The sequence below is a fragment of the Barbus barbus genome (genome assembly GCF_936440315.1).
Source record: "Barbus barbus genome assembly, chromosome: 42".
Taxonomy (NCBI): Eukaryota; Metazoa; Chordata; class Actinopteri; order Cypriniformes; family Cyprinidae; genus Barbus; species Barbus barbus.
In genome coordinates, this window is record NC_136720.1 from 23,441,894 (window position 1) to 23,454,687 (window position 12,794).

At 37.8% G+C, this 12,794-nt stretch overlaps 1 protein-coding gene across 2 annotated transcripts; it reads right to left on the reverse strand.

Annotated features, from left to right (window-relative positions):
* Positions 1-1,032: 1,032 nt before the first annotated feature.
* On the reverse strand, positions 1,033-9,274 carry LOC306861296 (CD9 antigen-like). 2 transcript variants are annotated; one of them, XM_079403495.1, is made up of 8 exons: positions 8,971-9,274; positions 4,572-4,674; positions 2,761-2,858; positions 2,552-2,626; positions 1,940-2,041; positions 1,738-1,827; positions 1,571-1,654; positions 1,033-1,436 (listed from the first exon to the last, which is right to left on the reverse strand). In XM_079403495.1, the coding sequence occupies exons 1-8, from the start codon at positions 9,046-9,048 to the stop codon at positions 1,371-1,373; spliced, it is 696 nt and encodes a 231-aa protein (XP_079259621.1). In that variant the 5' UTR covers positions 9,049-9,274; the 3' UTR covers positions 1,033-1,370. The 2 variants fall into 2 exon arrangements, with proteins under 2 accessions (XP_079259621.1, XP_079259622.1); XM_079403496.1 differs by lacking the exon at positions 8,971-9,274 and adding an exon at positions 6,226-6,639.
* Positions 9,275-12,794: the final 3,520 nt, after the last annotated feature.

Below are 12,794 nucleotides of genomic sequence, written 5' to 3' on the forward strand. Positions count from 1 at the left end.
CAGAACATATAGGGGAGAGTGGGGACGGTTACTACACTTTTTGCATTTCCTTTAGTTTTTCAGAGACTGTTTGCATTAGAAAGCCAGAATTTTAATACAATAAAGAAACATCAGTCGGCTACTCACCCACATTGCTTTGACACGTCTACATATGATTATATACACACAATTTATACTTGAATAGACAAAGTCAAATGTTGCAACTGACCCCACAACAGGGGGCAGTTGCAACATTCATTAAAATTTAATTAAAACCATTCTTAAATATCATTTTGCAGGTTCTTTATTTTATTTGTGTATAGACATGGTCTTTAATAAGTTAAATTGTCTGTATAAAAACAAAGAATAGTAAATGGAAGAAAAAAAAAGAGTAACTAACCTTGTCTTGGTTAAATATTACAATACATTTGAACTACAAAATATTCATTTAATCAGAATCAAGACACTAAAATTTAATAATAGCCTACTTCTGTTAACATATGTGAAAGGTTACTGAACTAAGGCCAGTTGCATGAACTTAGTCACTGTCTTTAGAACTAGTTTGACCAACTAGCAGTTAACCAAGTGTATCAATGTTGTGGTAAGGGACAGTATGTTGGGACGGTTGCAACAACATGTTGCAACCGTCCCCACCCTTGATAGCTGTGATAAAACTTGGTATAATAGCTTGACACAATATCTTTGACACATGCTAGCTATGCCTATTAGAAGCTAAGCAGACATAAATCATATGTTCACAATGCTTCACGCAAACAACTTAGCATGACAAAAAAATCTGATGACTAAAAAAATACTTTTTTTTACCATGAAAATTATTTTTGGTAAAAGGAAAGGTCACATGTGCCTAATTTCATCCAGGAGGGATGGGGGGCTGATTTAGCATGTGCAGTATGAATATCATTACTGTAGCTCATTCCTGATTGAAGAAATGAGCCATGTTGCAGCCGTCCTCACTCTCCACTAATATATGTGTATTACTTTGTCAAGTAAGAGAGCTGGCTCTCTTAAAATAAAAAGATCTCCACCATTCAGTCAATTAGTTATCAACTTTATTGGCAATTTACTACAGTAGGTGTTATTCTCTCCAGACACCCATATGGGTACATAAAATAAGCCACGTAAAACGTTACAAAAGAATGCCAGAAGCTTACAAGTACATTCAAATGAACATTAGTCGAAATACCAAAGAAATTAAAAACATTTATTTTTCCACTCAGCGTATGCATGACCTGTAACAGTTGAGAGTGCTTGACTAATGCTGGGCTTTGTTAGAAGTTTATCAGAGCGATTTTCCAAACAAGTACACGCTCACACACACCTTTACAAACACGGATAAATACAGAGCAGAAGACTGCAGCGGCAACGGCAGCTCATACGATGTCCCGGGTTCGTCGGATGGCACAGCACAGCAGCATGCTGAAGATCATGCCGAAGATCTGCCCATGAAAGAGACACGGTTAATGTCTGACAGCAGTGTGACCCAAGGAGAAAGACTCTGCTACAAGCTCTGGAGCGTCAAAAGCTTTTTAGGTGAAAATGCACTGAATCATATGCACGAGTATCTCCTCACCATGACCACACCAATGCCAATCCCAACTCCTCCAATCACGTGAAGCCTAGAGGTGAAGATCTCATTAATAGCTTCTGGGCAGTTCTGGAGAAGAAACACAAGAGGTAACAACTGGCCCATGGAAAAACACATTGAACTGAAGAGATTCTTATTCATTGAGTTTCTACCTTTGTGATTAAGATTTCCAATCCCTCCTTTTTGGGACAGGTCTCAGCTGCTCCATCAAAAGCCGTTCCTGTTGTTCCACAGCACTCCAACTAAAAACAGAGAGAATATATTCAGCTGGATTAACGTTTAGCTTTATTTCCCTCCATTCATTCAATGTTTTCGATGTTATGGTTTGAATGAACCATAAAACTGAGCACTTACTCCGTGCTGAATGGCTCGTAGAGTTTCTCTCAGTGCTTCCTGTTTAGTGTCTTTGTAGGTATTGAACGTCTGCACATAGAACTGCTGGAGATCTGACACGATCTGAGGAGGAGGACAGAAAGAAAGAAGAGGTCACACTGTGAGAAAGTGAAAGAGTATCATGAGAGGGGCCTTAAAAGATAATTCACTTTCAAAAATGCACTGAAGCTAATGGATGAGAACTGGATAATGATACTATTGTCTTCAGTAGAGCTGTCTTTAAAGTCATTCCATTACTGAGGGACTTTTGCAACTTTGACAATTATTGAACAGAATTGAATCAATGTTGAACTCAGCTGATCTGTACAATGACACTATTGTCTTCTTTAGAGCTGCGTTATCAATTTTACTTCACAAGTGATGAACTTTGCAACATTGACACTGCCATCAAATCAACTCTGAACTGACTCGACCTAAAAGACAACCGTCTTCTCTAAAGTGTTTTACAACTGAAATCAAAGTCATTTATTATTATTGACATTTTACAACAATGCCATCTTCCTTTTTATTTCTGTGAAGCTGCACTATATAAATAAATGTGACTCGACTCTCAGGAGAATGAACATCACCCACCTTTTCCTGATTGGACAATCCCCAGATACCAGCGGCCACCTCTAAAGCAAAAATGAGGAGCAGGAACGTAAAGAACTGGAGAGAGCAAGAAAAAGTCAGAGGTGAAGTGAACAAGGGCATCAGCAATAACTAAAACCTTTATTTTTAACAGTGTAACTACATCAGTAATACAAATGTTTTGTGCTGTAGAAGAATATGAGAGGACTCACCAGTCCCAGCATGCAAGCCGATTCTCTGATTGCGCCACAGCAGCCGAGGAACCCGACCACCATCATGACGGCACCTGCCACAATGAGGATGTAGACCCCTATGGATGAAGAAAGAGAGAACATTTGTCTTACTATTACTCTATTTCTCAACTGGAAAAAAGGGCATTTAGTGTAAACTGGAATAATGTATGGTTGTATGTAATGCATGTTGTATGTAATGTATGGCTACTTTATCAGAATAAGCTAGGCAAAGCACGATATGCAAAAGAAAATTCCATGCAAGTGGATTGTGCTGTATCCATAGAAACAATGAAACACCACCCTACCACACTCTTAAAAAGAAAGTTTCGTAATTGGAATCTATGGTTCCATGAAGAACCTTTAAAAACTTTAATTGTTCAAAAGATTTTTAGTGGAAAAAGAGTTATCAGATTATCAAAATATTCTCCACACTAATAACAATAATAATAATGAAAAAAGAGGTTATTTTAAGAACAGTTAATTAAAATATTCTTTGGGGAACCGAAAATAGTTCTTCTAAACCCCCTTTTGGAATGTTTCTTTTCAAGAATGTAGCTGCTTTTCTGGATTGTCTGTCACTAGGATGTTTGGCGTTGCAGGATGCCCTGCTGTCACTCAAAGCACTTTCAAAACCTCTGACAGACACTTGAACACGTGCCTACCGAGTTTATCGTGTTTCTGGATCGATGGAAGCGAGAATTCTTCTGACATATCTTGAGAAAGGAAAATACAGCGGGCAAAACAAAAGGAGGTGGGAAGGGAGCAAACAATGCGGGTTCTGTTGGCGAGGAGGAGAAAGGCAGCTCTGTGAGGGATGATGGGAAGGGGCAGAGAGCTGGCATCGTGTGGGCCAAAGACAGCCTCTTCCAAAACAGCACTGCCATTATAACTCAAAAAACCTGCCTCTTAAAAAACAAACACGCAGAGAGAAACCCAACAACCCTGTCACTATATTTAGGCAGTTTCCACCCTTCAAAAACTGACGGATGTTATATCAGGGGGTTGGTTTTCGGTTTAAAGTTCATTTTGCGGTCTTCCTCCACAAGCCAGAAACAAGGAATTCAGTCTCTGTGCCTTTCATAAAACAAACACAGCCTAGAAGAATAGCTCGAGTGCTTTGAATATTACACATGTTTTTGTAGTGGTCAAGCTATTTGTATCGATTTAAGAACAGGACTGTTCAGTGAATGTTAATGACCAAGTCAGGGTGTTGTCCGTCAATAGCTCAATTTTTTTTTATGATTTAAAAGAAGCAGTCTCTCATGCGCAACAAGCCTGTATTTATATGATCAAAAAAATATATCAAGCAGCAAATCAGCATATTAGATTGATTTCTGAAGGATCGTGTGACACTGAAGACTGGAGTAATGATGCTGATAATTCAGCTTTGCGTCACAGGAATAAATTACATTTTAAAATACATTACAATAGAAAACAGTTCTTTTAAATTGTAATAATGTTTCACTTTTACTGTACTGAGACTTATTTCATAATTATTCCAAACTTTTGACAGGTGAGGTGTGTTTATTTTTTTATATCTCAGTTTTGATCATCTGTACAGAAGCCAGAACAACTCCTGATTCACCTTTCATTTGCTTCATGTTGATTCAAAGTGTTCATGATGCAACAGTCACATGACAGATGGTCCGTGTCTGGAAACAGGTGTGGCTGGTTTCCATGACCACCATTATACCTCATACCCAAACATCAATTTACAAAGACCTGATCACGTAGGTCAGTGGTCAGCAACAGGCGCCTGTAGCCAGATTATTTTGACAAGCCAAACTCACCAGTGAGGAACACTGACGGGGCATTTTCTCCAGTGAAGAGTCCTTTAGTTCTTTCATCGAAACGCAGCCAGAGACCGACAGCTAAAACTCCTGTACCTGCGAGCTGAGGAAACAAACAAAAGATTTAATAAATCTAGGGATGTGTTTAGTTTGAGCTACAGTGACATTAGCAAACTGAGCAACCACATAGAGAAAACATAGCTCCAGGCCAAGCGTGGAATTATTTACGAAGGCAGAGTGTACAGGAAGTCAGGCCCAAAACTAGTATTTCACTCTTTTTCCTCAGAGAATGAAGTCCTACAAGCCTTATGGAAAGGCACTTCAACAAAAAGCTGACCAACCTGAAAATCTTGCTAGCCTGCTTCGAACAGCAACACCATACTTCCCCAGTGCAAATATTGAGAAAGAGCTGTGCAAAAATATGGTGACGAAACTCTAATTTGTCTTGACCAACTCCAGCAATTCCCAGGACACTGTAATGTGGCTTCCATGAATGAGTAACATGTACTAGATTGTAATCGTTCTTGTTCCTACATGTTCTCACAGGCAAAAGTTAATCAACAGCCCACACACACAAAAAAAAAAAACACCTTTAGACTTGATTGTAGTCAAAACAGATCATTTTGACTGTCTACAGACAGTTCATATTTCATTGTTGTGCATGTATAAAAAGCTGGTGTAACTTTTCATTATCATTCAGCCTTCTACGAAGTTGCCCAAAGGGTGGATCAGTCCGTTTCCACTGGTGCTTTGACCAATGACACAGTGAATACTAAGAAACAAACCATACTAGCTAAACCACATCACACCAAAAACCCACACATACACACAAGCATCTCTGGCACTCGACAAATTGCATTGCGATCCTCCAGTTTCCTTCTGTTTTGGAAAACGCAAGTCACAAATATGATTCACGGTGACTCACTGCCAGGGGTGTGGAGGCTTATCCCTCAAAGATTCCCAAACTGATCCCACTTTTTCCATCCACACACAATGGGAGTTACTGATGGGTGGATTCAGTGTTTACTAGTTTGTTCACTCACCACAAAGCTTAAAACTTAAAACTTAAGTCCAGGCCTAAATACCAAGACACCTTTGGATTGTCATTTCAAAGCACTTTAAGACAAGATAAATGTTACAGACCACACCTATTTTGTTTTAAATGTTATATTTTGTTGTTTGTTGGTTAAAACATCTTACTAAATCATTTTCAGGTCAACAGTAAAAGTAGAAATTCAACAGGCTCACCTCATAAAACGCGGTTAATATGGTTTATTGTCACGAGCAACTAAGCCCTACGTGTTCTAAAATAGAACTAGATAGAAATGCACAGACGGAGCACAGCTTCGGATTGAAAGGCATGTGAACAAGGAACTCATTTCACACTTAATTCAAGTATGTAAATTATATACAAAATGTTAAGAACGTGTGCCTCTCAAAGAGCAACGTTTGTCATACACTACATCAAATATAGATAATCTAAGTAAGCACACAAACACAAAGTATGGCATGTAAACAAGCAACTAAAACTTTTATACCCTCATCACATCACATTCAACCCACATTTACACTTCTGTGTTTACATGTTCCCTTTTTTACTCTACAAACATACAGTTGAATTAACATGTGCTCATAATGATGTAAAAACACCTACCCAGAAGATGAAGTTGAAGACAAAGAGCAAGTATTTGATACACTGAAGTCCACCTGCTGCCATGGCTAAAAAGTAAGCGTAGTTTCAAGAGAAAACACCTGATACTGAGCACCTGAAACGTGCTTGAGTTCAACCTTAAAAAACAGAGGGAGTGAACAAGAAAAAAAAATTCCAGCAGGCCGCACCCTCCTACCTGGCCTTTGTCAGGGGAAAAAGGATGAGGGGCAAAACCACTTTAGATTGTCCGTGTCACAGGAAAGTGTAGAGGAAGATTGCAGAAAAAAGGCCACCTGCCACTTTGTCAGGTGGAAAAATGAGCTAACACAGTTTAGTAATATATAAATGGAGTATTAAAAGTATTAAAGATCCACATGGCACTTTAGTTGCCAAAACTGGATCAACACAAGCTGATCAGCTGATGTAACTCGAGCTGTCTCTCAGGAACACTGGGAAGTCAGAACACAGCTATTGTCCCTTTGCTTAATACCTTTTCACTCTTAAAGCGAACAGACAGGTTAGAGACAGAGGTCAGAGACAGAGAAGACCGAACATCACCCTATGAAGCCTGCTGTGTCATATGCCATGCATTATTTTATAAGGCCTCCAAATGATCAGCTTTTATCAAAGTTGTGCTGAAAACCTGTTGCAGCCTGTACACAATCTTCTGCCCTCTAATTGTTCATAGCTTAAGTTTTTTTATTCTAAAAACGCCCATTTTTAAGGTTGTGATACACGTCTTTTTTTGCTGTAAAATTTTGTCTAATGATCCTTATGAAGCAAATGTTAGAATAACTTATTGTTAGTAACATTTATTGGATTGAAGCAACTTTGGTTTACTCGATTATCCATCTTTTTTCTTTTTTGAAAAATCCTGTTAAAATGTAAGTATCAAATATGATATGATCAGGCTTCTGAGGAACATTTTTGCACATCTCAATCATCATGCATTAAATTGATCAAATATATTTATATATCATCTTACTAAAACATATTATTGAGAAATATAAAGGGACAACTGATATTTACATGCATTTTATATAAGTAGTATGCTATATTGTTGCTATAGAGATCTTGTTGATTTACATTACAAGCTATCAGAATTTCATATTTTTTGCCAATATAAATATCAGGCTCCATAACTCATACTATATGGGCCATAAATACCTGATGTATTAAATGTGAAAATAAAAAAAACATAAAAGACAAACACATATTTTTAATATTTTGTCTAAAGGTTCAATTAAGTTCCATTGAAAAATTACTATTATTTTTTAATGTCAGGCTTTATGGGGCTTTTGTAGGTGTGGATAAATCTCAGCAGTCCAGAAGATCCCATTTCTGAGATGAACCCACGGGGTATCAGATTACACGAATCAAAGTAAACACACTTTGTTTAAAGTTTCTAGCTGAAGCAGGGGAAGCATTTGCTTTCTCTGTATTCAAAATGTTCAACCAAACCTGTTTGTGCTAATATAGATTATTTATATACATTTCTATTCCCCCCTGTGTGGACTACATATAACGTTAGGTAATTGGTTTCTGTCCTTAAATCCTTATTTCTTTCTTTGTGAGAGATAAAGTTTGCATATGTTTACATTTCATCCCTAGGGCTAAATTTAACCTCATTCATGGGATGGATTAGGGATGTGGTTGCTTAGCAACAGGTATGCAAAACTTTGACATGTTCTTCTCAATAAGAACAAATTACCATCCTGGACATGGGTTGCCGACATTATCAAATTTTAGCCTGAAACTTGTCTTCTTGTGAACCGCTCCACTAATAGAATCAGAATCAGAATGAGCTTAATTGCCAGGTATGTTTGCACATACGAGGAATTTGTTTTAGTGACAGTAGCTCCACAGTGCAACAGAATGACAGCAACAGGACACAGATAATAAAAAATAAAATAAAAAATAAAATAATGTACAAATTTACAAAAATTCACAACAATTTACAAAATAGACAATTCAGTATGTACAGGTATGTTAGGTGCAAATTTGATGTAATGTAATAAATATGTGTGTAAAATAAAAATAAAAAGTATGATAGTGTTGTGTGTTTCATGTTTATTGTTAAGAGTTCAAGTGTTCAATAGGCCAAAATCTCTCAAATAAATCTTTACAAGAACAAACAACGGCAGTTAATAGAAAGTTATGTGTTTTGTCTTTAGTTTTGCTTACCCGCTGGCAATAAACGCAATATTTTGAGTCACACTATTGCGAAGTCTTAGCTCCTGAATATTAATCAGGGCGTGCTGACGCTCACGTAATCAAATTAATATTCATGAGTCGATTCGCATTTTTATTTCGAATAACAAGCAAGTGCTTTTTTAGTTTTTAAACGAATAAGTTAGCTAGGGGAATGTTATACAGAAATTAATTCGCCAACAGATCAACGCAATTGGGATCATATACCAATCTCACCAATCTAGACGCTGTACAATACGTTACGTAATTAATATTAATGAGTTGCGCCTTCGCTATAGTAGGAGACAGCGCTTTTCGAAACGACACTGACAAATCAATTCAGCAAATCAGATATCAGCCTTTTACATCGCATATTTGTAGGAAATTTCATGTTAAATAATAAAAAAAAAAAGTATTTTTAGAAGTTTGTCTAAAAACCAAATTAAAAGACTAGCCTACTGTTTAGGCAGAATAGCAAGTCTATTAGACATTATGTCACACATGCATACTTTTTTCCACAATAAATAAACATTTAGGAGTGAACTGTGTTAAACTCACCCAAAATATGAAATTAAAGACGAATATGATGTATTTGATGCATTGCTCTCCACTGGACAGACCTGACTTAGCCATCATGTAAACCCAATTTCTAAATCAAATACACAGCAACAGAAGACTTGTTCTCAGATGTTTAAATTCCCAAAGGTCTGTGTCTGTCCTTGTGTTGCTCGTCTGTGACTCAATGCTGCTGCCCTCAGGGGAAGTGCCTGTTTATAACGGTAAACTCCCACCTCTCATGTGAGAAAGGGAGACGCTCACATTCACTTGTCTTTCTTTATTTTTGATGACCACCTTATGTTATGAAGTGATCATCAAGTAATGCATTTGTATTTAGCCTACTCAAAGAGGAAAGATAATGGCATTTGGAGAAGAACATGTTCAAATTGTCCACTCATGACCTCTCGATCTTGTTTTCTGTGCTTGTTTTTAGACTATGTGGCTCTTACACAGACTGCAGCAGATAAGAGTTGTCTCATCTTGTGATCAGAGTACTAACATGGCACTTTGCACCATGCACTTTATTTTCAATTTTAAGCAGTCAGTGGCTGTCACCACACTGTCAGCACAACAAAAACTGCCAAACTAATTCTTCAAATGTTACAACACTAACAAATGACCAGATCTGCAATCATAATATAATCAGGGATATTTGATAAAAGTTTATGTTTGTTTATGTTGCAAAAAACCTAACATTCTCAGAACTTCCCTCACGTTCGGGCAATGTTCACTGAAGTTATTCCAGTAAGGTTAATAGAGCATTCATTCAAAGTTATCTGGTGTTTAAAAATGTTAGCACAAAAACATTATCTGTACATCATTCATGCAGTGTTTTTTTGTTGTTGTTAGGTTTTAGTTTAACGTTTGTCTAACATTTTTTAAATCTTGGTACTCACAGTATTTCAGAATGTTTAGAGAACATTCAAAAGTAAGGTCGTCATAATGTTTGCAAAATGCTAAAATGTAAAATGGGGGAAGTTGTGGGGAAGTTGGGGGAAGTCGTGGCCTAGTGGTTAGAGAGACTCGTAATCCAAAGTTTGCGGGTTCGAGTCTCGGGCCGGCAGGGATTGTAGGTGGGGGGAGGGAATGAATGTCCAGCGCTCTCTCCACCCTCAATACCACGACTGAGGTGCCCTTGAGCAAGGCACCGAACCCCCAACTGCTCTCCAGGCGCCGCAGCATAAATGGCTGCCCACTGCTCCGGGTGTGTGTTCACGGTGTGTGTGTGTTCACTGCTGTGTGTGTGTGTGTGTGCACTATGGATGGGTTAAATGCAGAGCACGAATTCCGAGTATGGGTCACCATACTTGGCCGTATGTCACTTCACTTCACTTCACTTCACTTCACTTCACTAACAAAAAAAGGGAAACATTTTGAACATTCAGTGAAGAATAAATATTCAAAACACAAAATGTTCTTAGAACATATTTTTGTTCCAGCAATGCTAGAAATGAGTCCTGTTTTTATATCCTTTTCAAAGAGATGTAGGGTCTATGCAAATAATTTCTCCTTATGAGACTGATGTATTGAAAAAAATTCTCTGATGCCATTTTTACTCAAAAATAATCGATACAGCTTTCTTATTGAAACAACTTTACAGCAATTAACAGACTATAAATGATAAATTTGTCAAAATCTCACCTTAAATGTCAAATAAGAGCACAGCAGATGATGCTTTCCTCTCTAAGATATGATCTAGTGGATGTTAACAGGATGTCAACATTACATGACACATCAGTTAATCCTGGCCCAAACACATAGTCAGTTGTGGTTTCCTCTCCAATAATATCTAGGTCAAAACTCACAGTTTAAGTCATATTTATTAAAGCATTGCACCCCACATGTGGCATTTGTGGAAAGCACAGATAATGCGGATAATTAACATGCACTGCTACCTTATGTAATGATTACTCATGGTTGCTTCCACACTGAACATTTTCTGCTCTGTTTACAGGGTCTGTCCTCTGTCTAATTATAGAAGTTCTTTGCTTTGATTGATTTTTCCTAAAGCTGGTGGTGCTGGCTCTGCGGAGAGGCAAATACAGTCAGGATGACAATTTCGTTGCAGTTGAATGGAGCCTATTGTCACGGACAGAGCACATTTCTTCATCCCCCAGTGTTGTGACACCCATCCATCTCTGTCTGTGATGCACGTCACCCTTAGCAACCGCAAAACAATGACTGTCAATCATTCTGCCTGGGACTCAACGGAATATAATTTATTTATTATGGATTGAAGTGAAATTCTATTTACTTCACAAAGCCCGTCAACAAGGCAGATGGCATAGAACTGAGTCACAATCTTTCTCACCTCAGCATCCCAGATGCTCATTAAATTCAATGGCCTCTGCTCACAAATGGAGGTTAATCATTTAGGTATGAAATTCCAGACAGTTCATTCAGACCTCATATTTCCACATTTTCAAACATTGAGCAAAGAAATTATATTTAATCTTATCTGCGTCATGGTATAACCAAGCATCCTCTTTTGCTGAGATAACCTATTGCGTATTTTTTAGTCATACTCTGGTGTCTAGTGCATGATCTTTCGCACTACTACCAAAAGTGTATAAAAAATCTGTTACCATTGACTCATCCTTATGTCATTCTCATGACTTCTCTTTCTGTGGAATGCAAAAATGTTTTAAAGAATGTCGGAAACTAATCAGTTTTCTTTCCCACTGACGGACACAAAATACAACAGAAGTCACTGGGAACGGAAACAGTTTGGTTACCAGCATTCTTCAAAAATATTATCTTTTGTGGTGATATTTATAATGTTCAAGAAGTTCCTTGACATTTCCTCAGCTGGATTTGAAATTGAACAGATTTCGAGAAGGGAAAAGGAAAATAAGGGTCAGTTTGAGGCCTTTTGTGAAAGGACCTCTCTTCAAAACAACTCTGTATTCATAGTGGCACAAAGACAGTTTTGAAAAAAAAGTGCTTTTGAGTTGGAGGCTATTGGAGGCTAGTGGAGGGTAATGATGCTGTGTTAATGGCGCCCTCTTGTGGTTCTTTTTGAGAAGGGTAGGAACATATAATTGGTCATTTTTAAGCATATGAGCGATAGTTAGGTTGCAATGTTGATTTTTAACCACACGAGGGCACACGCTGCTAAAATTCTGATGACTTTATCTAAGCACAACCAACCTTTTTTTTAACCACAAGAGAGTGCTAATGTTGCATCATATCCACATCCCCAAACCTCTTTAGAGGATTCTGTTATTAATTCATTGTATAGTTGGTTTGCCTGTTGCACAGTTGACTTCCATCAATACCTTGCCTTAACCTCCCACTATATGTATAGAGCATGTTACATAGCCTACATATTAGAATCATGCCTTTACAGTGCAAATCCCTACCTTTCCAGTGGGCCAGATCTATCCCAACTGTACCCTCCAGAACTGTCCGAGTAATGTAAAGCATGTCCATAAGCAGAAGGTGTGAAATGAATGAGAGCATCAAAGCTGATTTAATGGGCAGGCTCTTGAAGAGTTAAACGTGATATACTCCCCATTCTTTTTTTCCCAAGAGGAAATCAAGCAAATCGAGAGCAGTTGTGTGGGTGAGCTGGTGAGGGGTATAAGCGCCGCTTCTGAATGGAGGAAAGTCCACATCTCCTCACTGATCTGAATGTGTAGAGCTCCTATAGACCTAGATATAGAACGTAACTCGGCAACATGAAAATCATGGTAATTGTGTGTTCAAATGTATGTTTTACTGGGCTTCTGATGTTCTGTATGAAAGAGCATCACATATCAGCTAACAAAAATATGTTCTAATCACATTTTGCTAATGTTCCTATTAAGGTAAAATGTCATTTC